Below are 23,888 nucleotides of genomic sequence, written 5' to 3' on the forward strand. Positions count from 1 at the left end.
TGTTTACCAACAGGATAATGCACCATGTCATAAGGGTCGAATCGTCATGGATTGGTTCGAGGAACATTCCAGTGACTTTCAAGTCATGTCTTGGCCCCCAAATTCACCTGACCTTAATCCAATAGAGCATTTGTGGTCCTACTTGAAAAATCAAATTCGTGCTGCCACACTAGCCCCTCGCAATGTGAGGGAATTGCAGGACCAGTTGGTGAGCGCTTGGTACCAGATACCTCAGACTACCTATCAGCACCTTCTGGAATCAATGCCACAGCGGGTGCTAGCAGTTTTGAGGGCTAAAGGTGGTCCTACAAGTTATTAGCAGGGTGGTCATAACGTAATGGCTTTTCGGTGCATATGTTCTTTGCTGTGTATTCTGTTATGCATGAAACTGTCAAAATAACTAATGTTATACATTAATATCAGTAATCAAAGTTAAGTAATATTGATTAAAATTTTTATGAAAGGTATTCTTGAAAGAATAATAAAGATTTCAATGATATTCATAATTAACTCACCTGTAATATTGTAAAGAATCGGTGGAGGACTGAGTGATATGAAAGAAGTCGGCGTTGTTGTAAGTGGTGGACAGAGTCTTAAAAAACAAGCTTCAGTTTCCGTCCGTTTTGAGCTGATAGAACTGCATTTTTCCAAGTCAACACCGTTGTCCAGACAATAAGAGGTCCTTGTACGCCTACCCCAGTTACAAGTGCTGCTGCATGGGGACCACTCTGACCATGCAAGTTCTGAAATGATAATTTAGACTAAGAAACGCATTTTAAGATAGGGGATGTTATGGGATATGAGAACTATAATATAGATATTAAAACAGACAAACAAGAATGGGGAGCATTTCTTTTACTGAGTATATTTCAGCTTCGTGTTATTCATAATTTGCAGTGCATATTTGAAGTTTTTTTACACGAAGGTTTAATCTACTCTTTTTTTTGTTAGTAAGCCCAATCCCTGTAATACTTAACTTGAGAATCGGTTATTAAAATATCCGCTGTGAAAAAATATATATATATATATAATCCCACAATTGTCAAAAATTATGCAAAAAAATGTGATGGTTGAAGTCATGGTAAAATCCGAATAAACCGTTAATTGTCAAAAACTTACCAACCCTGGCTTCAAGCCACCGTCGTGTATTGAACCCCAGGAATTCAGAAAGACAGCTCAGTTGATGAGTTTGAAACATCTTGACTGTCATTTTATTTTTTGTATATTTTCGAATCGCATGAAGTTTTCAAACAGTTAATACCAGTACGATTTCAGTTTCTTGGGATTATTTATTTTATTTAATTGATAGGTGAATTTAAACTATGGTATTAACCTAGCTGTATTTAAAAAAGCATGTAAAAATAAATGAAATTTAATTTCAATACAAACCTCTATTGTTTAATTAATGTAAATTTTGTATATCTATATCCAGTTATTAGTAATACTTCGATGTTTAATTACATGGCATTCAGACATGAAAAGTTTAATCATGCAAAAAAATAGTATTACGTAAATTATAAACACTGCAGTTAGTATTGTATATAAAAAAAAATTATTTCAAGCAAACAGAAAAAAAATGTTAAATGTATTACATAACAATTAATGAAGATAAAATATTGTTGCCTAAAATATGAATCATGTATATAAGAATAGAACAGAAATTACAAAGAGCACACGTGGAATTTAAAAAATTATAACCGGCACAAAAGTAAAATAAAATTACATCTGGTATAAAAAAAAGTCCAAATTGATATACTTTATTTAAAATAATGAATAGAGTGGCATTTAAAATGACATTTTTGGAAATAAATCTATTTCAAACTATTGTGCTTGATTTATAATAAGGAATACTAGATTCACATTCAAAATGAAGTTCTATGATACTAGAGTGAAATACAGAATGTTTATAATAAGTAATTTATTTGAAATCGGTATGTTTCATTTACATGATAATTGATAGATTCATGAATACTATATTCTTATTTGAAATAAAGGTTTTAATAATATAACTTTTAGAAACTGGTATATTTGATTAACAAAATAATTGATAATTTTATATCCGAAATAAAGTTATTTATAATACAACTTCTTGAAATTACTGTTTTTGATTCATGCAATGAATACTAAATTCTTATCTGAAATAAAGTACTTTATAATGTAACGTCTTGAAACTACTGTATTCGATTCATGCAATGAATACTATATTCATATCTGAAATAAAGTACTTTATAATGTAACTTCTTGAAACTACTGTACTCGATTCATGCAATGAATACTATATTCATATCTGAAATAAAGTTCTTGATAATACAACTTTTAGAAACTGGTATATTTGATTAACAAAAAATTGATAAATTTATATCCGAAATAAAGTTATTTATAATATAACTTCTTGAAATTACTGTTTTTGATTCATGCAATATGAATGCCAAATTCTTATCCAAAATAAAGTTCTTTATAATATAACTTCTTGAAATTACTGTTTTTGATTCATTCAATGAATACTAAATTCTTATCCGAAATACATTTCTTTGCTGTATAGCTCCTTGAAACTACAGTTTTTCATTCATGCAGTGAATACTATATTCATAAAGGAAATAAAGTTCATTATAATAAAACTATTATAATAAAACTATTACGGTTGACTATTACTTTGAATTACTATGAATGTATTACCTACCAAACTCGCATTCTCGTCCATAGAATCCTTGTAGACAAATACATGTTGAAGGAGGTAGGCAAGAGCCACCATTGCGGCAATTAACTCGACAAGATTGCTTCTCTGAAATAGAGAATATGGCTCTTATATTGCATCATAAATGACATGATCTTATTAACATTATAAGAAAAAAAACTTTCAATAGTAAAATATGAAAATTTTGTTTTTAATGCTAAATAAGGTAGAGAAATATTTTGGTGAATATTAAAAAAATAATTCAACCAATAAAAATATTTTATAATATTTTCTCGAAGTTTAACAAAATAACAATACAGTATAAATATGCAGTTCTAAAATTTTCACAAAAATCTTACTCTGTATATCAACCATAATGTATTAAGGAAATGCAAAATAACTACTCATAGAATAATTATATATGTTTTCATGAAAATAAACCAAGTGAAAGAAACTAAATATGCAGTTCGATGGTAAATATGCATTAACTGATGCAAATATTCCTTCTATTTAAAAAAAAGCGTTTTTTATATGACAGTTTTTACTTTAAAGAATTTTCCAATTTTTTTTAATTTTCATTTTCTACGAAAAATTATGTTTATAGCCCGATGCATTTAATATTATTCTTTTAATTTATTAAGTTTTTAGATTATAAACCATTTAAATAACTAAGAAAAATATTACTTTATCTTAATCATATCCTTATGTAAACAAGAATCATAATTAGTGGTGAAAAAACTTACTTGAATACAATATAGAAATAAAACAATTTATAAAGGCATAAAAAACGTTGGAAATTAAAACTGCGCAGTTTATACATATGTAATTTAAAAGGCTCGTATTTATTGTGAAAGAATTGTATTTAAAGTCAGAGCTTAGTTGGAAAAGTAAATGATTTTAAAATTTAACTAATCGCTTCTGTTGGAGTAAGTTTTATTTTTAGAGCTGCACACGCATCCAGCAGCATACAAAATTTTTCAAAAACTGGAATGTTAGTTATTTTAAACGTTATAACGTGAATGGAAAGTTCATTTTTTTATGGACTAACAAAAGTAAGAACAGCTGACAATTCTTAATAAAATAGAAACGAATTATGCAAACTGATGACAATATTTAGAAAGATTTATTTATTATCACTTCATGTTAATAAACATTCAAATAATTTATTTTTATTTTGAGTCTAATCATCCAATCTTAATCAAATGCTGTTACATCGAAAGTGAATTAGTTATAAATTATCAAAGACTTTGAGAACATCGAGCGAAACTTAAATATATCTAAGCTTTTATTTCACCTAGACTTAAAGAGACATGTAAAAGGAAAGAATATATTAATGACAAACTTTTATGCAAAAAAAAAATATAGTGTCGTATAAGGGTAATAAAAAAATGACTCTTAAATATTATTAAAAAATAATTATACTGAAAGTGAAAGTAAATAATATATTGTACAAAGTCTTAGAAGGGCTCATATTTAGATTGGAAGGGGACAAAAATATTAAAATATTATTAATAGCGCGTAGTTATCAAATCATATGATGATGCAAAATAATATTTAGAAAAGCTTGAAGCAAAATGGGTAAACTTGCAAATCAAATACATATATTTATACAAATAAAAGCTGGTTGCATATTTGCTTAAGAAACTAATTCTTAAATGAAGAACAAAGGGGGAAAATGGTTCGTGTTCATTTTTCTCAAAAAGGACGATTGGTTCACTATCTGTTGAATTTTGAGGATATTTAAGTTCTAACGAATCAACAACTTGGAAAATAAGTTCTCCCCGAGAGTTATCTCACTTTGAAGATTGATCATGCTGGAGGAAAACAATTACTGTCCACGCGTAGATAAAGCGAAGAAAGAAAAGTATAGAGAAAAGTACAGAGAAGTATAGATACGGGGAATTCCACAGTGGAAATATTATGATTGGGGAGGAATTTCGTGGGAAAAAAATGGTTTTTATCCAACATAATTTCCGAATTTTACTTTTTATTTTTAAAGTTTTTGAGGGATGTAAATAAATGCTTGTATTGCATGCATAATTTTATGATTTCTATCGTGTGTAAGCTCCTGAACAATTCCAAACCTTTAAATTTGATTTTTCACAAAATTAGCTTTTTTAGACATAAACTATCTCTCCCTCATGGTTCTTAACACGTGTTTTTATTTCTTAAAATTATTTTTATTGTATTAAATGTTTGTGCGGTATTTAAAAAATTTATTTGATTGTTGTAATTTATACATTATCTGACGAAAATTAAAGTAATTTGCATTGTTTTTTTTCCCTAAATATTAAATTTGAAATGTGTTTTGTTTATGTAATGATTATATTTTGTTGACGAGACTTAATTACATTCAGAAATATTCTTAAATACGACTCAAAAAGAAATAAAACAAAGAGTAACACATACCACTTACCGTACTGGCACAAGCTTCCATAGAAACCTGGAGGGCACAGGCACTTGTAAGGCGGTTGGCACGTACCCCCATTTTTACAGTACACTTTACACTTCAGCTTCATTCTGACTCCTGGGAAAGTAGACAAGTGGATGTAAAAGTACATTGAAAAGATCTTGAATTCTAAACAAACTATATTTGTGTTGTTCAGTGGCAAAACCAGTCATCTCCCAAACATAAGACTTTCAAAAAAAGCTAATTTTCGGCTACATTCAGCCTCAGATAGGGGCAGAAACTTTTTGGTTGAAGAGGCATTATGACAACGTGTTTTAAAACTCAATATAAGGACGCAGGTGCACGTGAAGCTACGGGGTTTTAAATTTTATTTTACATTTGACAAGTTTCGCAACAATCTGTTAAATTTAATGCAAATACTATATTTTTAAAATTGCAATTGTAGAAAATATTTTGTTCTATTAAATTGCTTTCAATCGTAGTGAGAATATCTCTAATGCCTTATTTCCTGCTCAAATTCACAGGGTGCGGTCTGTGTACCTTTGAAAATTTACAAGGAGGTGGTGACCAAATCCTATATTATACTATTTTATTCTTTTATTCTGTAATTCCTAGTTCATAAGAATGTCGACTCCAATGAATGCTACTCACGAGTATGTGAGTGTATTCATGGTTATTTCGTATGTAAATATGATTATGATGAGTACATGATTTTATATACGTGTATGATGATTTTGTTTGTTATATATCAAACTATGTTCCTGCCAAATTTTATTTTAATCGGCTAACTAGTTTTGGTGTTATTCGCAAAATATTGAATATTTTCCAAAATATGAAAATTCCCTGAACTTTGAACAACATTACAGATATACACCGAAGAGTCATTACATTATGACCACCCTCCATCTATAACAATGGGCTCGCCCAGGTTTTTATGGTTTCTCGCCCAGGAACAATGTTTTCATGGGGCACATTAGGACCTATAATCCTCATAAAATAATCCCTGACGTCTGCAAGCTACTTGAACATAGTTGCAGACCAGGTTCATCCAGTCCAGTGACTTTCAAGTCATGTCTTGGCCCCCGAATTCACCTGACCTTAATCCAATAAAGCATTTTTGGTCCTACTTGGAAAACCAAATTCGTGCTGCCCCGCTACCCCCTCGCAATGTGAGGGAATTGCAGGACCAGTTGGTGAGCGCTTGGTACCAGATACCTCAGACTACCTATCAGCACCTTGTGGAATCTATACCACGGAGGGTGCTGGCTGTTTTGAGGGCTAAAGGTGGTCCTACATGTTATTAGCAGGGTGGTCATAATGTAATGGCTCTTCGGTGTATATGTTCTTTGCTGTGTATTCTGTGATGCATGAAACTGTCAAAATAACTACTGTTATACATTAATATCAGTAATCAGAGTTAAATAATATTGATTAAAATTTTTATGAAAGGTATTCTTGAAAGAATAATAAAGATTTCAATGATATTCATAATTAACTCACCTGTAATATTGTAAAGAATCGGTGGAGGACTGAGTGATATGAAAGAAGTCGGCGTTGTTGTAAGTGGTGGACAGAGTCTTAAAAAACAAGCTTCAGTTTCCGTCCGTTTTGAGCTGATAGAACTGCATTTTTCCAAGTCAACACCGTTGTCCAGACAATAAGAGGTCCTTGTACGCCTACCCCAGTTACAAGTGCTGCTGCATGGGGACCACTCTGACCATGCAAGTTCTGAAATGATAATTTAGACTAAGAAACGCATTTTAAGATAGGGGATGTTATGGGATATGAGAACTATAATATAGATATTAAAACAGACAAACAAGAATGGGGAGCATTTCTTTTACTGAGTATATTTCAGCTTCGTGTTATTCATAATTTGCAGTGCATATTTGAAGTTTTTTTACACGAAGGTTTAATCTACTCTTTTTTTTGTTAGTAAGCCCAATCCCTGTAATACTTAACTTGAGAATCGGTTATTAAAATATCCGCTGTGAAAAAAGTTGAGTAGTGTATAGCAATATGCAATACGAATTCCTAATTATTTTGAATTTAATCTATTCCTATAGGAATATTTCTTGTTTTGCTTATATATTACGTAAATAAACCTTATATATGATTTCATTATTCATTTGCTAACATAAAAAAACGAAATTTAGAAATACTAATAATTCTTAATCTATAATTTATTTTCATGTCTTTTCATGTCAAAGAATTAACACGGTGTATAGTAAATGTTAAATAATCAAAACATCATTTTCAGAAAAAAATACTTGAATTTATAAATTTACATTTACAATTAATTGTAAATCTCAATTTTAATTAGATAGCATTTTAGAAATTGTAGACAGTAGATTCATGAGAAAAAATAACGTACTTGTAGGGCAAATGTACAAGAACCGTATTTGCATGGCAATCGCATTTCTTGCAAAAACCATAAATTCTGGTAATATGACAAATGTATACGGTATTTAAATCATTCATTTGGTGATTTTTCCGTTTGTAGGCAACGATTTACCGGAGATTACGGCTCTCAAAATTATAGTTCATATTATCACTTATTTAACAAAAATACGTAATACATTTAACAGAAATAAAATTTTACCTAATGAATGCTTTTACCCCATGTTCTTAGGTATCATGGGTATATTTTCTACCGAACAGTTTGGTAATATGACCATATTTTATAATTCTGTGGATGAAATTACAGAGCTTTTTGGTGTTCATATACAGCCAGATCACGTTAAACTTTACCATATTCTGGTAATTTTTACCATTATTTTTATTCTTAGTGTAGAATCTATGCTATTAATTTCATGAATATGAAAACTACACATAGGTTATTTAAAAGTTATCTTATTGTTGAAAATTTTTAGAGAGATTCTTTCATTTTGTGATAGATTATACCATACTGGTTTAATTAAGTAGAAATTAGGACATTTTCATAAGATTTGTTTTACAAACTCCGCAACTTTAACCGTCGCCCTAATGTTGATTCGATTGGATTAAATTAATATTAGAGTGATTCAATTATTCAAGCTTTATGAATAGACTTATTATAATGATCATTGTGTTCTAATCTAAATCAAATAATTAAGAATTACCAAATAAAGTGTCCTCTAATGTATCATACGTGCTCATATGGGTAAATTAAATTCTATATTTATATTATAAAGTTTTAACACATTATGTTTCTTAAACCAGAAAATTGACACATGTAATTAAGATTATTATGCGCTAAGCTTCAGTGCAAGTTGGACTAGCAATTTTGTTTAATGCCATGAAGCGTAGTGTGGAATAATTACCTCAATCTTTGCAGATATTTTTAGCCATTTATCAGTTTGTTTGAGAACTTAATTTTGCTTTAAAATGTTTGCGCAATCATGACGTCACTTTATCCGTCTTGCATAAGTCTCTATAACTGGCAGGATTTTGTGAAGTAATTAATTTTTTTTAAAATTTTTAATCGTAAATAAATAATTTCTAAAAACAATCTGTATGTGTTTAGAGCTTACATCTTAGGCCTATGTTATTTTTTAAAAAATTAAACGTTCATTGTAAAGTTTTTTTTTCTCGACAAACTAAAATCCGCAGCCAATTTCAGTTGTTTAGATAGTTAAATGTTTGAAAAAAAGAGAGAAAAAGCCCTCATGTTTTCTACAGAATATATTTTTTAAAAAGTAAATTTAATAATATAATCTTGAATAGTATAATATTTAAGGCATGTTGTGTTAAAAGACTGTACACTTATGCAACAAATGTAAAAATTGAATTTTTTTCTTTAATATATTATTTAAAAATTTAAAATTAAAAATAACTTGAACATATTCTTGTCCATTAACTAATAACATATTCACCACAATCAGATAAAAACAAATATTTTCCAAATTTCTTTCCCTTAAAATTTCTCAATTATAAATAGAACATGTACAGTGCGAAAAAAAAACGAACCATCTTGAATAATTTTGACCCAGTGATCATACCTTCACGTTCTAGGACTCAATCTTAATGCTTCGAGGGAATAACTTCAAAGACGCTAATTCTTAAGAGCAGATGATATTTTAATTGATAAAATTAGACACAAAACGCACTTTCTCTGAATAAACATAGCTTTTTACGACGGATTTGAATTTCTGTCCCCCAAAATATAGAGAGTAGCTGCAATCTAGGAAATATGATCAAGAGGGTTTTATCAGGAGTGTGGTCCAAGTTACTTTTTGCGTATTTCGCCATAGAAAAAGTCGTATTTTAAAAATTCAACTTTCAGGAATTATTTGGCCAATTTGGGTCAAGTTTTGTATTGTGTCATGTAAAATTGCATTTTTTATAATAATGTAAAAAATATTATGTCATACGATTAAAAATAAAATTAATATATGAAATAATAGAATTAATAAATATTCATTTAAAAAATAATTGTTGCATGGAATAATCTTTGGATAAATGAACTTAATAATTTCCTGTAAAACATTTTTCAATCCTCTTAAAAAAATTCACCTTATAGTACGCAAAAGTGAAATTAGCATTACTGTTTCCAAGCTTTGGACCACTCTAGTGACCAAACTATCGAGACTAAATTTCTTAGATTAAAGTTATCCCCTATATTTTAGGAATCGGAAATTCAAATTTGTTTAAAATTATTGTTATCGCCTAAATTTATTAATAGGCATATTTAAAGCCAACCCTTCGAACCTATAAGCCCTAGAACGTAAACACCCGATCATTAGATCAAAATTTATTCAGGGTTATCCATTTTTTAACACTGTGCAATTACTTTTCGTGGTTTAAATTTATAAATATTTAAAAATAATTCAGCAGTGACTAACCAACTTTTAATTGGAATCCAGAACCTTCGAGATTATCATCCTCATTGTCGTCTTCTTCATCCGAATGACTAAAGTCATATGGAATTTCAGATTTATGCTCCAGGCTTTTATCGTCAGCAGAAATATTTCGAATACTTTTATCATTATTTTTCATATCAAAATTCCATTTCTCATCGTAATCGTAAATATCTTCTTTACGTACAGAACTTGAATCAACTTTATCATTTTCAATTGTATCATTAGCTTTCCGAAACTCGTGAAATATCTTTTCATTTTCACTTATAACATTTTCTACGATTTTATTTTTGCTGCTGAATTTTTCATCGTCATCGTTTGCATTATCTTTTTGTTCTTTACCATATTTGTTACTGAATTTATCATCATTATCACCATCTTTTTTGCTTTTGTTATCTATGAAATTATCATCTTTTACTTTAACGTCATCTTTTTCATCATCGGGTTCCATTTTTTCGTCATTGTAATCATCCTCGTCGTTTTTATCGTCTTTGTTTTCATCGTCGTCCTTGTTTTCATCGTCTTCGTAGTCTTTATCATCATCATCATCATCACTTTCATTTTCTGTATCATCGTTCTCTGCTTTTAGCGGTATCTAAAAAGTATAATACACATTATATAGTTGAAGTATTAAAAATATAAAACTCAGAAATTTTATTAAAGAAACAAACATGCTAGGAATTGTAAAGCTTAAAACATTAGGAAGGAAGGTCTTTTTTTTTTTTTTTTTTAAATAATAACATGAATTGTAATGCGTACACCAATCACAAAAATAAAATCTAGCAAAATTACCAGCAATGAGCAATAATTTATTGAAGTAAATATTTCTGTGTTTGATCGATCTGCTTTAAATAATTTGATAAATCAATTAGAAAATTTTATATTTCATGCATTGAAAGATACAAATTAATTTAAATTCATTATAAAACAAAACAAAACCGGACACAAACAAAAAACAACAAAAAAATCTAAACCGGAGTGTCTTTTTTACTATATTTTTATTTCAGTGTATTTTCACTTGAGTGCAAATTTCAATCGTTTTCATACCGCTATCAGCAGAATTTTGGTTATTTTCATAAATTTTCTATCGAATTTTTTAAAAAAGTATTTTAAATTGTATTTAGCTTCAAACAAACAGGAAGAAAAGATATGCTCGTATGAAGAAACCAGCACAACTAATTTTTTTATAGCTTTAAGTTTTCTCCTATTTACAAATATTTTATACGTAAATACTTTTGCAACATATGCCTATTTCAGTAGTAGGTATAGAAAATTATTGAAAAGCTGTAATTTAGTGACATTATAAGAAACAAGAGGCTTATTCATTGAATGAGGAGAAGAAAGCAAATTAAATTCATTTATTGAAGTACTGAATATAACTTTTTGTGCTACCAAGATTATCTCTTGGATTTTGGAGGTAAAATTTATAATTTTATTGGAAAATAATTGTATTTTTTCCGATCTAAAACGTCAAATGCATCCCTTTCATATTAAACTTCCATCACCACAAACACTTCACATTTCTTTTAAAAGTAATGGAACAGGTGTTAGGACTTTTAAGAATAAAATCTAGCAAGGCTGGCAAAAGCAAGAAAAATAATTAAATAATGCAACGCAATACCAAAGACGTCGAGTGTAATTTTTTTAATATTAAAACTTTTTAAAACAGAACGGGGCTGGCTTTAGTTTTGGAAATAATGTAAGTTGTTTTTGGATGTATTTAGTGCGGTTTGTTAAATGAATATATTTTTTTAATTGTCTCTATTTCCAATTACACCAAATCAAATTTTTAATTAAAAAAAAATAGTGCATGGAGTCCCTCCGCGCGGAAGAAGTTAAACTTCGCAACCTGCGACGTTAATTGTAGAAGAATCAGCAGTCGTAGAAGAATTCCTAGTTCTATTAAACGACTCTTTTTCCTGCTCCGCTCGTTTCCGTGCTCTGTAATCACGGTAATATTGTGCATTTTCCCCTCGTGGACCTCTTGAACCAGTGGGAGTGCTTGTGGTTGCCTCATCGTCTCGCCCTGGAAAATGTATTTGTATTAATAGCGTATGTGAATGCGTCATAATGTAATTTCAGAAGAGAAAACCTAACAATCAATTGATATTCACAAGAGACGTACCTTGACATAACCTTAAATCCGTCACATTGTTCGTGGGATTGTTTTCACTCATTTTTTACAATTGTTATCCACTAAGTTTGAAAATAAAAGATACTCCCCTATTAAATTGTATGTGTATCAAAACAAACTAAAAAAATATTTATAGAAAAACAATACTTTTATTATTTTTATGTTGGTGAGAACCAAAACAATATGGAAATGAATGAGGGAAAACTGGATCCTACCACGTGATTTCCCGGCCAATAAAAATGTAGCGTTAAACGTTTAACGCAGCCTCGTTGGAAGTCGCATAAGAAGTATAACTTCAATTATTGGGTATTCTGCTAGTCTAGATGCAGACTTAAGGCTCCTCCCAGACCAATCGGCAATTTCCTGACCCCAGATGTTTTAGGTTTTAGGTCTGGACAAGTTAAAATTCTTTTTGAAGTTATACTTCTTATGCGACTTCCAACAAGGTTGCGTTAAACGTTTAACGCTAAATTTTTATTGGCGGGGAAATCACGTGGAAGGATTCAGTTTTCCCTCATTCATTTCCATATTGTTTTGGTTCTCACTAGCATAAAAATAATAAAAATCATAAAAATATTGTTTTTCTATAAATATTTTTTTAGTTGGTTTTGATACATTTATAATTTAATAGGGTAGTATTTTTTATTTTCAAATTTAGTGGATAACAATTGTAAAAAATGAGTGAAAACAATCCCACCGGCAATGCGACGGATTTAAGGTTATGTCAAGATACGTCTCTTGTGAATATCACTTGATTGTTTCTCTTCTGAAATTACATTATGACGCATTCACATACATTATTAATACAAATACATTTTCCCGGGCGTGACGATGAGGCAACCACAAGCACTTCAACTGGTTCAAGAGGGAAAAATGCACAATATTACCTTGATTACAGAGCACGGAAGCGAGCGGAGCAGGAAAAAGAGTCGTTGAATCCTTCTACGACTGTTGATTCTTCTACAATTAACGTCGTAGGTTGCGAAGTTTAACTTCTTCCGCGCGGAGGGACTCCACGCACTATTTTTTTTTCTGTTTGGTAAACCTAAAAAATGTAGATTTTAAATTTTTTTAATTGTTTTTCTATTTTATAGCTTTTCTTCATTGTTAGAAAAAAACATGATTACAAATATTCCAGATTTTTAAGGCGATGCAAAATTGAACCAATTTTTGCAGTAAAATATTTGTATTTACGTCGTAAGTACAAACATTTAATCAATTAATTGTCACAATTTTCTATTAAAGTTGTTTGATATTCTCTGCACCTCTTTTCTTACAGAACATATTATCCCCGATGTAATAAAGACTTCAAACATCAGACTAGTAATGGAAAAGGAATCTGAGAGGGGAAATAGTTTTACATAAAAATAATTAAGTAGTTTAAAAACGTGTTAACTTCGCAACTCTGACCAGTTTTTTTTTTAATTTAAAAAAGATGGATTGATGTAAAATGTTGATTAAACTTTTTTAATATCTGCATGTAAATTGATAAATTGACATATGAAGAAAAATATTGTTGGCAACATAAGCACTTTTTCTGAAGAAACAATATTCCATAAGGAGTGATTGAAAATGAGAAAATAATTTAAATAGTTTTGCAATTTCATATCAAAGAGCGAGAGTAGAATGTTTTCAATTACAATGGTTTTTAAATAACATGAATTATCAATAAAGTCATGTTCATAGTTTTGAACTATTCTCAGTTACAGCTAAAGAGCATGAATTTATCTTTTATTTAATTTTGCAATGTCTGAGGCGCAACTCATCATCTTCAACTTTAACTTGAATTTTATTCAATAGATCTCATGTTCATATAGGCATGGAGATTGGCTTTAAACCGTCGTTTTTTACTTTACTGTTGCAAGTTCAAAGTTTAATTTTACTCATTTTTAGAACAAAACAACGATAATATATAAATTATCATCTTGTCAGCTAACACGATTATATCAGCAAAATAGTGCTCTCTAGCATTATGAAGGAAATATGTAATGAAGGAAAATTCTAAAAGCTATACATTCCACTTCTGATGGACAAAAAAAAAAGAAGAAAAAAGAGCATTCCTAATCGAGTTAAGAGTTGCTTTTGCACCTAAAATTAAATTAACTTTCAATGCTATTAAATAAACTGAAATAGTTTTCTGAACTAATTTCTTTGCCACTGAAAATGTACGAGATCGATTTGATATACACAACGCACACTTAAAATTTTTTGACATTAGCCTCATTGGCCATAGGTGACAGCAAAAGTTTCCCAAACTACGTGAAATTTGTCAAACTGCAAATGGCGGCCCCAACCATGAAAAAACTATTGGTTTATACACGGCTAGTTTCTGCTGGAATGGAAATTTGCCTTTATCATGATTGCTCGAATCTCTAGGAATTATAATGTACAATATATAATTGAACTACTCTGCAAATAGATTGTAAGAATAAATGCTTTGCACAAAAATTCTTTTATTTTTTCCACCTAACGTGTTTTTTAGAAAAATTTTGCACGCTTGTTATTTGTTTAAACAGACGACTTAAATATTTTTTGGAAACCGAATTTGCTGAAAGCATTTGTGTTTTGGTTGTTCTGAAAAAAATCTCTCAGGACACTATTGTGGGACATTTCAATGTCGATCTAATAAATATATTCTTTGAAGCATTCTATTGAATTTACATGCACAAATGGTAAGAAACTTGAGGTAAAATTTGCTGGAATCTTACCATTTGAAACTTATTCAAATTGCAAGGAAATCGGGATAATTCGAGTTTTTCAAACTTATTATGTGACCAGTGTTCATTGAAATAATAGTAATATTATAACATATTTAAATTTCTTAAACTATAAAATAATCATATGAAGCAATAGCTTGTTGGTTGTGCAATTTTATGTGATGCAAAAAAATTTTAAAAAAATTTACATTTTATGAGTTTTTTAAATTTTGATATCAATGCGCGACCAGGAGATATCAAAGAATTTTAAAAATTTCTGTGATAATTTTCTTCTTTTTAAATAAGGCATATTAAAGCGCTGGGAAATAAAGTTTGGGAATTTAATTTTGGATTGTAATTCTTTTCAAACCTTTTTAATTAATTATCATCTTGTCTTAATGGCACTATTTCGCTTAGTTTTAGTGAGTTGATGCTATATAAGGAAACTTAGAACGAAACGCATTTTAAAGTGAGCAATGGCTAAATCATAAAATAATTATATTTGGAAATAAATAACAGGATAATAAATACAATATTTTTTTTTTGGTTAATGGCCGGCACTTGGGTCTGTTTTCCATTGACCTCAGAAATGCCTGAACTGCTACTTTCTTCTCGTTACCCAGTGAGCACCTATGGGTGGCCACGGCGGTGGAGCAGTGTCACCCATGTCACACAACCACAAACCCGTTTATAGGGCGGGTCACATTCACACAAGCACACAGGAGAAAGGACATAGAACAGAGAGAGAGAGAGAGAGAGAAACATCCATGCCCAGAGCGGGATTCGAACCTGCAACCATCGACTCCGCAGTCAGGCACGCTAACCACCTGGTCGGCATAAATACAATATAATATATGGAAGTTTTCAGGGGAAATATACGTAATAAGTGTGTTCAAATACCAACGGAAAGCTTCAAATGATGTATTATTGGATTTTTAATTAAAATAATTAAAATAAAGTTGAAATATTTTAGACAAAAATGTAATCAGAAATTCAGTATGTATAACGTGATTATTTCGGGTTATTCATCTATTAGCTCAATATTAATGTTTATGTTTACATGGAATGAAAATTATTTCGTGATTAGATAATGATAAGGGTTTCAAATATTTGTTTATATAAACACGGATTTTTATAAAAGCAAACACATTTTCGATAAGTATTCTTTCCTGACACGTTCAAAAATTCGGATTGTTTATTGATAGTAACACTACAAAAAAAAGAAAGCTCTGTTCTGACGATAAATTGTTCGTAACAGTGTTTATGATTTCATAACATATATATTTATATTATAAGATACAGTGATGAAATTGCCTTTTTGTTTTAACTGTATTAGAAGAGTAACGTTGCTGTTTATTTACAGTGTTTTAGTTGCTTTTTTTAATAATTTATTATTGCGGGTTGAAAATATTTTTTCAGTTGTTTAAATATCAAATGAGATATTTTGAAAGGATTTTAAAATATTCGGATAGTGAATAAACTTTTTCATAAATATGATGCAAAAAAATGCATTACAATTCGATATTGTTATTTTTATGTACGAAATAAGTAAAATATGCAAGTAAAATTAAAAAAAAAACATTACGTTACGAAATTGATTAATACAGTTTTACATTTAAGTAACTATTTTGCCCTTTTATATACCACACTGTTACGCATTTCACACACTGAGAAAACTAGAATAATCGAAACTATCAGAAAAAGGTCAAATTTACCGTTTTTATGACTCTATGGAAACACCCAAAAGCTCAATAATTTCGACATTTTCGTAAATTTAACAATAAATGTGGTTTCATAATATAATATAAAAAATTAGAAAATTTGGTAAACATGGTGAAATTCGTTAATTTTATCATGTTTAGAGCATGGCATAAAAACAATTTATTCGGTAAAATTCGATCGAGATAGCCCAGTTGGTAGAGGGTTGGACCTATGTCTAAGAGGTCGTGAGTTCGATTCCCGTAAGACTCTCCGTGTACAAAATGTTGAGTGGTACACGCTAAATCTGTCAGGGTCACAAAGTCCTTCAAATTCCTCTAACTAATCAATATCTCTGGGGGTACTGTATCCGAGTTTGATCGTGCCCTGGTTCAGGTCAAAACCACGATGTGCGGATGGATGTGTGAATATGTCCTTCCTGTAAAACGGGTTGTCACGCATGTATGTTGCAGAAATAGAATTCTTAGCCATCGATGAAGTCACTGGAAAACAAGAAAAAGTGCACCCCTCTGCCTTAAAATAGTCTTGTCAGTATTAACAAATGGCAAAAGACAACGGCAACATTCAGTAAAATTTACTTCCCAGTTTTGTATTTTTTTTCAAAATGCTCGTTAATAAGAATCATAATGTTCAAAACCAGAATTTCCGGTATACTCTTACCATATGAAAAGAAAAATTACCAAATGAATGATTCAAATACCGTATATGTTAGTTTTATTTATCAGAGTTAAAATCTTTATTTATTTTTTTACCATAAGTGTCATTTCCCTATAGTACGGTAATTTTACCAGATATTTTTTTCTCTGTGTACAAAAAAGTTCTTCCTGTGATTCATTTTCTTTTACTCAAAACTCACTTAAGTCATTTTTGCCAATTACCATGAATTAAAATGGAAAGAAAAACTACAAAATTATATACGGTGCATTGGCGGGATGTTGTTTTGAATTTTATTCTTCAGGTTATACCGTTCTGTGATTCTTGAGCATTAATGCCCGATTCTTGTAATTTTTGTAATTGTAAAAAAATTGTTCTCACCTTATCTAATTTACGAAATTTATTGGAATTACCATTAATGATCAAATATGCAAAGTAGACGGGAGTAATTTTAAATCACACATATTTTTCGGTGTTGAATGGCATCTAGATAACGATAGATGGCATTTAGAAAACGATAGAACAATGAGAACAATGATGATGACAAACCTTTCCTTTATTACTTTAGCTCTCAATTGCTTAGAAAAATATAGGAAGGAATTTTTATTTTATAATCCATTTACTAATAATCTAATTTTTTCTGCCCAGTGACTCTATTATAGTTTGATAATACAAATCCATTATTTTAAGATAAAAATTCCAAACCATCAAAGGGTCAAGAAAACAAATGTTTTCAGATCAATACTTTAGAAAAGTTTAATTATCGGAATTGCTATTTATCTGATATTTTTAACTGAAGAAGTCTCTAAAAAATAAATCAGGTATGACATTGGTAATTTTTCTAACTATATTTGATAAAAGAGAGAATTTTCCAGTTTAGTTAATTTGGTTTACTTTTTCTTCATTTTTGTAGAACTCAGATTTTTAAACTAAAAAAATTGTTCTTGAGTTCTTAGGTTTTTATTCATTGCTGTTGAAAAATCAATATATGTGATATCGTTAAGCTTGTGATTAATAGGTAGCGTTTGAAAACTTATTTTAACTATAAAGGCAAGCTTACTGCATGTTTTAAAATATATATTTTCTAATATAATTTTATTTTACTGAAAGGAAAAAGGCTAGAAAATAGAATTAAAGAGAAAGGATGGTGGGTGAAATGACTCATATTACTAAAAGTATTCCAAGAATATTATTTTTTGTGTTCTATTATTTTCTTTCCTTAAAATATCGATTTTAACATTATTAAAGACACATTTAAAAAACAAAAAAAAACTTTTCAAATATTAGACATATTTGAATGCATATTGCTTGAAAATTATATTACATTTAATAACTTCTTTTATTTACTATTTTAGAATAGCTTAAAATTTTAGAAATGTTTTTCTACTTTAGGTATTTTCTTTGTGATACAACGTAGAATTATATACATCGGTTGATGTGTTATATATTGCTTATATTATTTATATAAAACGGAATCAAGATATAAATGAATAATTATTGACAATTATATAGCTATTCGAATTTTTTTTTCCAAATCCCGCTTGGAGAATGACCTTCTTTATACAGGCATCCGAGGGGCAGTTTTGTTGGCCACTTTTCCAGGGGCACCATATTGGGTGGGCCAATGCTCCCTCAGTATGAACAAATACTACAGTGAATGAAAAAACATACATGCATTGCCCGGGTTCGAACCCAGAACCTTTCTGATACAATGCAAGTTCCCTGACCCCTACACAAGCCGGTCGGCTAGTTATTAAAAGTTCTAATTAAGAAAAGTTTTACGGTTTTGTAAATTATGTAAAAATTATTATATGATATATATATATATATTCTGAGTAATTTAAACTTCAAGTGAACTCAATAGTTTTAAGTTAGATTCATTCACAATAATATTTTGACAAGATACGATAAAAATTAAGAGAATTAGGTTTCACGCACTTGAAAATATCATGCACTGCATTCTGTAAATCATATTGAATTGTATGACTGTCTTCATGTAAAATACGTTTTGCTGCACTTAAAGACAGCTAAAAGTTATATAATGCTGGTTTTTAAAACGTAAAAGGAAGAAAAAAAGGCATATGTAAGACTTATGGAAAGGACATAAAAGTTTTTACATTAAAGCTTTTTAACTTATAATGTCATAAAAAAGATCTATTTTAAATGTTTAAAAAACTAAAGTAGATAATACAACTAATTTCTGCCTTTACTACAACTATTTATGACCTATTGCTCTTATTATGGTAAAAAAAAAGTTACTCAAATTCTGGTCACCAGAACATTTCACTGTAAAACTTTGCTAAACAAGGAATTTGATATATCATAATTTTTACAGTGATATTTATCTTATGGTAAAATCTTACACTTAATTAAATCTTATGGTAAAATCTTAATTTTACAGTAAAATCTAAAACATCATAATTAGTGCAGTAATATTTTCTCTAAAATCCCTAAACCATTGATATTAAATGAATATTACTGTAAAAAGTACACTGTGAAATTTTATGGTAAAACTGCATTTTACAGTAAAATGAACTTTACGGATGCTGCAGTCAGGGTGCCGGTAGTTTTACGGTTGTTTTATCTGGATTTTTTTGCAAAGTAGCCTTTCATTATTTCTGATGAAATGGATGGCATGTAACAGGCCATAGTTCCTTGAAAGAAGAAGAAGCCTCTCATAATCATAGGAAGTTGATATTAATTGATTGAAATAAAACTTCATCTTCCGATTATGATTCAATACATAAAGCAAAAGCAAAAAGGAACGCGTTCAGAAAATGTGGCTGTTCAAGAGAAATGGAGGGTTAAATTTAGATTTTTGAGATCGTTTTACATAAGAATCAACAGGAATGGTGGGTTTACTCTTCCCCTGCAGCATGACTTGAAAAGAGCATGAGCGATGATAAAATTTATAAAATTGAATGGATTTCTCCCACTGAGTAAAATATACTATAATATTTGTATGGCGTAAATATTTTAAAAATAAGTATATAATGGCAATACCTTGTCTTTAATGGTTGTTTCCTTGTCTTCATAATCGTCATAATCATCATCAGTTTTCGGACTCCCTTGCCCTGATCCAGGGTCTTCAAAACTAAAATCTTCATCGTCAATGATGATGTCACCCCTTAAAGGAAGTTGGTCATTTTGTGGTTTGGAAGACACGGTGGGTTTCACCCTAATTTCCTGCCGCAAAGCATATGTTCCGGATCTCGAATACTAAAATAGATAAGAATATTTTTTTAAATAATTAGTACAAACTTGATATTACACTGCAAGAAATTTCTCGGAAATTTTTTTAAATGACATTATATTCAAACACAACAGCCAGATAATCATAAATAAGATTGCAACCAAGCTGTAAACTGTGAGAAAAATCGTTTATTAACTGCTTTCACTTAATACGGTTAAACAATCAGAATTTTATTGCACCCACTAAGCCCACCTAAGGAAGCCACTTAATTCCTTGTGCATATTATATTATATTTCTTGTGCACTGTGTGCATATTATAGCCGAGAGGACTAATATGACAGGAAAATTCGAATTACTCATCTCTAAAATACTTGAACATCTCGAAGGATAATTCGAAGATATGCTACCAAAATTTTGACCCTCTGCAAAGGCAATGGCTCCCCCGATTTGATAGACCGCCGACTTGCGTGCGAAGAGAACACTTTAAGATAGAATTGTTTAATGTGCCCCGATACCACACGCCCTCGGTCTCTTCGCAGATTGATCAAAGTGGTCACCCACCCCCGCATTGACCGCTGCGAGTGATTGTTACTTTGGTCATCTACCGGGAATTGCGTCTTACGATTAGTCCACTGTTGGAGGCTAACATGAAAGAAACACGCTTCCTAGTAAAACTTTAGTTAAAAATTACCGATAGTCGCTCCTTAACATAAGGGTGAATTATCTTATACTGAAAACGTAATGAAATGAGTTTAAGGACTTTTTTGATGAGTTCCATAAAAATGAAAAGCTTTTTTTTTAAATAAAAATTATCTTCAAATTTTTTTTTATCAACATTTGTTAAAATATGTTCTAATTCGATATTGCTGTCAGTTAAGTTAATTGTCCAGATAATTGCTAATATCGAAGTGAAACTTGTCTCGTTTTGCTTCCTATCTGATTAGAAACATATGGTTCAAAATTTAGTGTTCTGTCATGTTAGGAACATGATATTTAGCATTACTGTTAGTTGGGTGAATCATCTCAATAATTACAAAAATTCTGAATGAGCCTTTTTTAATTTTCGTATTTATCTCCTGAAGAGCCCACTGTCTAAGATCTAACTTTCTAACCTTAAGGTATGTGGGAGAATTAGAGATGAGTCAATGAAAGACGGCTTTGCTTTTTTGCTTTTTCTATAATCGATATAATTTGAAGCATATTCGGATAAGTACAATTTACTCATTAAAAAAGGTAATTACCCATAAACTACTTGTAAATCCCATTCTGTAAACATGTTTTGAATGTATTTAAATTTATATATATATATATGTATTTCATTTTGAAATTCCTAAGTAGTTAAATTATTTGCAATATACTTTTTTGGAAATATCAATTAGCATATTATCAAAAGAACGTTTTTGATTGGTATGATAATTTAGTTAAAATGTATCGACTGTAATAATTTTACATCGAAAATCGGAACAAAGCTAGAAAATTTGNTATTTCGTATATATATAAGCGTAAAAATATATAAGCGTAAAAATCCATATCCATCCAAATGTCCATATATATATAAGCGTAAAAATTTCGTTGTGTACCTGTACTTTTCCGATGTCTTAATTGTTGTATAAAAACATATTTAACTAACCTTGAAATAATTTTCTACTAGCTCATTAATTATTGATTGTCTTTTACACAATGCTCATATTTTTTCATGGAAAAAAAAGCTTCTTTAAACTTTTGGTTGTTCAAAAACGGGTAAATCTGAGAAAATGTTTCACACATATACACAGTTTCATTATAGAATGAAATGGAAAAGTTGGTATTACTAAGAGAAGAAGAATGTAACACGAAATATAAGATTTTTTGCAGGATATTCCAAAATCCTACGTATAAAATTTAAATGGAGAAGGATTGAAACTAAACAGAGAACATCGGATTGAAAACCACGAAGAGTGCGTAAAAATCTCAAAAAACACGTACTGGTTCTGAATTTTGAATCTAGTGCAGATATACGTCGTTTCAGGAGTCACCACATAAAAACACACCTGGCATCTTTAAACACGTCCGGGAATCGTTTATTCGTACTTGTAAGCTGTGTAATGACTTCAACGGGTTACTTCAAACAAATCTTGAAATAATTAGTTAAATAAATATTTCTTCAGTCAGTAAATTTGAAGTATCTTTCGTTTTTATTTTCCATCGTGACGTCATAATTCCTGCATGGGATTTGCGTGATTTTTTCTCATCTCGACGTGGTTTGCGACCCCATGATTGATAGTAAGTTTGATGCCTTTTATCACCGCTCAAAGTTTGGAGATCAAATTTTTGGAACACTTTATATATGAGCTGCAGTCAGATAGTTAAAAAAAGGTGTATAGTGAAATATTGAAAGTTCAGAAGAAAAAAAAGAGTTCTTACAAAAGGCTGCGTGGTGGAGTTACATTGTTTTTCAGCTGCATCAGGACTTCCAGTAACTGTTATCTGCTCAACATCTCCCTAAAAATACATAAAAGTTATACAAAGTTGTTTGAATACGAAACATATTTGAGCTATTTTAATGATAACAATAACATTTTCATTTTTAGTGATGTAAAATATTAAAAGTTTGAAGTCTGTTTCATTGTACTATAGAAACCTACATTAATACAAATACATATATTGTACTTGATAGCTTTTTTAGTTATGCATAATAACTGGATGATAATTAAATTAAAAGAGTATCTTACCTTATTTCAAAATTATGAATTTAAACCGTGCAATTATCTTTGGGGCATATATTCATTCTAATGTACTTATTAAGTATGTACAGATTTTAGACTCTTTAAAAAAAGTGGTGATTAAAATTTGATTTTTCAAATTATCAGATAACTTAAAAAATATCTAAGTAAAAAAAATTGCAGGGCTTGGCGGAATAGGAAATTTTTAATGGAATATTTTGCTTCGAACTTGTAAGCATCATTAGTCGGTATTTATTTTTTAAATAAATATGAGATGGTTATCAAACCAGAACATATATTTTAATGAATTTAAGTAATATGGCAAATTGTGCAACATAAATATTAGTTATATACTGGTTTAGATATCACGTCATTCAATGCCAGCAATGCATAGAATAATCTGCATTGAATATCAGTATTGTCAATAGTATATTTAACATTATTAACGTTATTTTACAATGTTAAAAAGCAACTTGAATAACATAAACAATATTTCAAATACAAATAATACCCCATTTGAAAGATCCAATTTACTAAACACTAACAATTCATAGAATACTATAAATCTACATTGGATAACAGAATCACCAACGATACGTTCAATATTATAAATATTATCTTGAATATTAAAAAGATCTTGAATAACATAAACAACATTTTAAATATTGCAAATAATGTCTAATTTAAAAGAATTATTTTACTGAACGCCAACAATGCATCAAATACCATAATCTACATTAGATATCAGAATTGCCAATAATATCCATATTCATTATTAAAAACTTTATCTTGAATGTTAAAAAGATCTTGATTAACATAAACAATATTTTAAATATTGAGAACAGTATCTTAGATATCATATGCAATG

General features: G+C 29.7%; 1 protein-coding gene across 1 annotated transcript in view; it reads right to left on the bottom strand.

The window, feature by feature from the left end:
* LOC122270830 (uncharacterized) overlaps positions 1 to 23,888 on the bottom strand; it is a gene marked incomplete in the record, with an annotated part of 246,208 nt that overhangs the window by 31,188 nt on the left and 191,132 nt on the right. The window contains 6 exon segments of the mRNA XM_043049771.2: positions 2,681 to 2,782; positions 5,091 to 5,201; positions 6,585 to 6,812; positions 9,908 to 10,517; positions 20,129 to 20,344; positions 22,722 to 22,799. Of these exon segments, the coding sequence (XP_042905705.2) occupies positions 2,681 to 2,782; positions 5,091 to 5,201; positions 6,585 to 6,812; positions 9,908 to 10,517; positions 20,129 to 20,344; positions 22,722 to 22,799 (1,345 nt within the window).

This window comes from Parasteatoda tepidariorum, chromosome 7 (assembly GCF_043381705.1).
Source record: "Parasteatoda tepidariorum isolate YZ-2023 chromosome 7, CAS_Ptep_4.0, whole genome shotgun sequence".
NCBI lineage: Eukaryota > Metazoa > Arthropoda > Arachnida > Araneae > Theridiidae > Parasteatoda > Parasteatoda tepidariorum.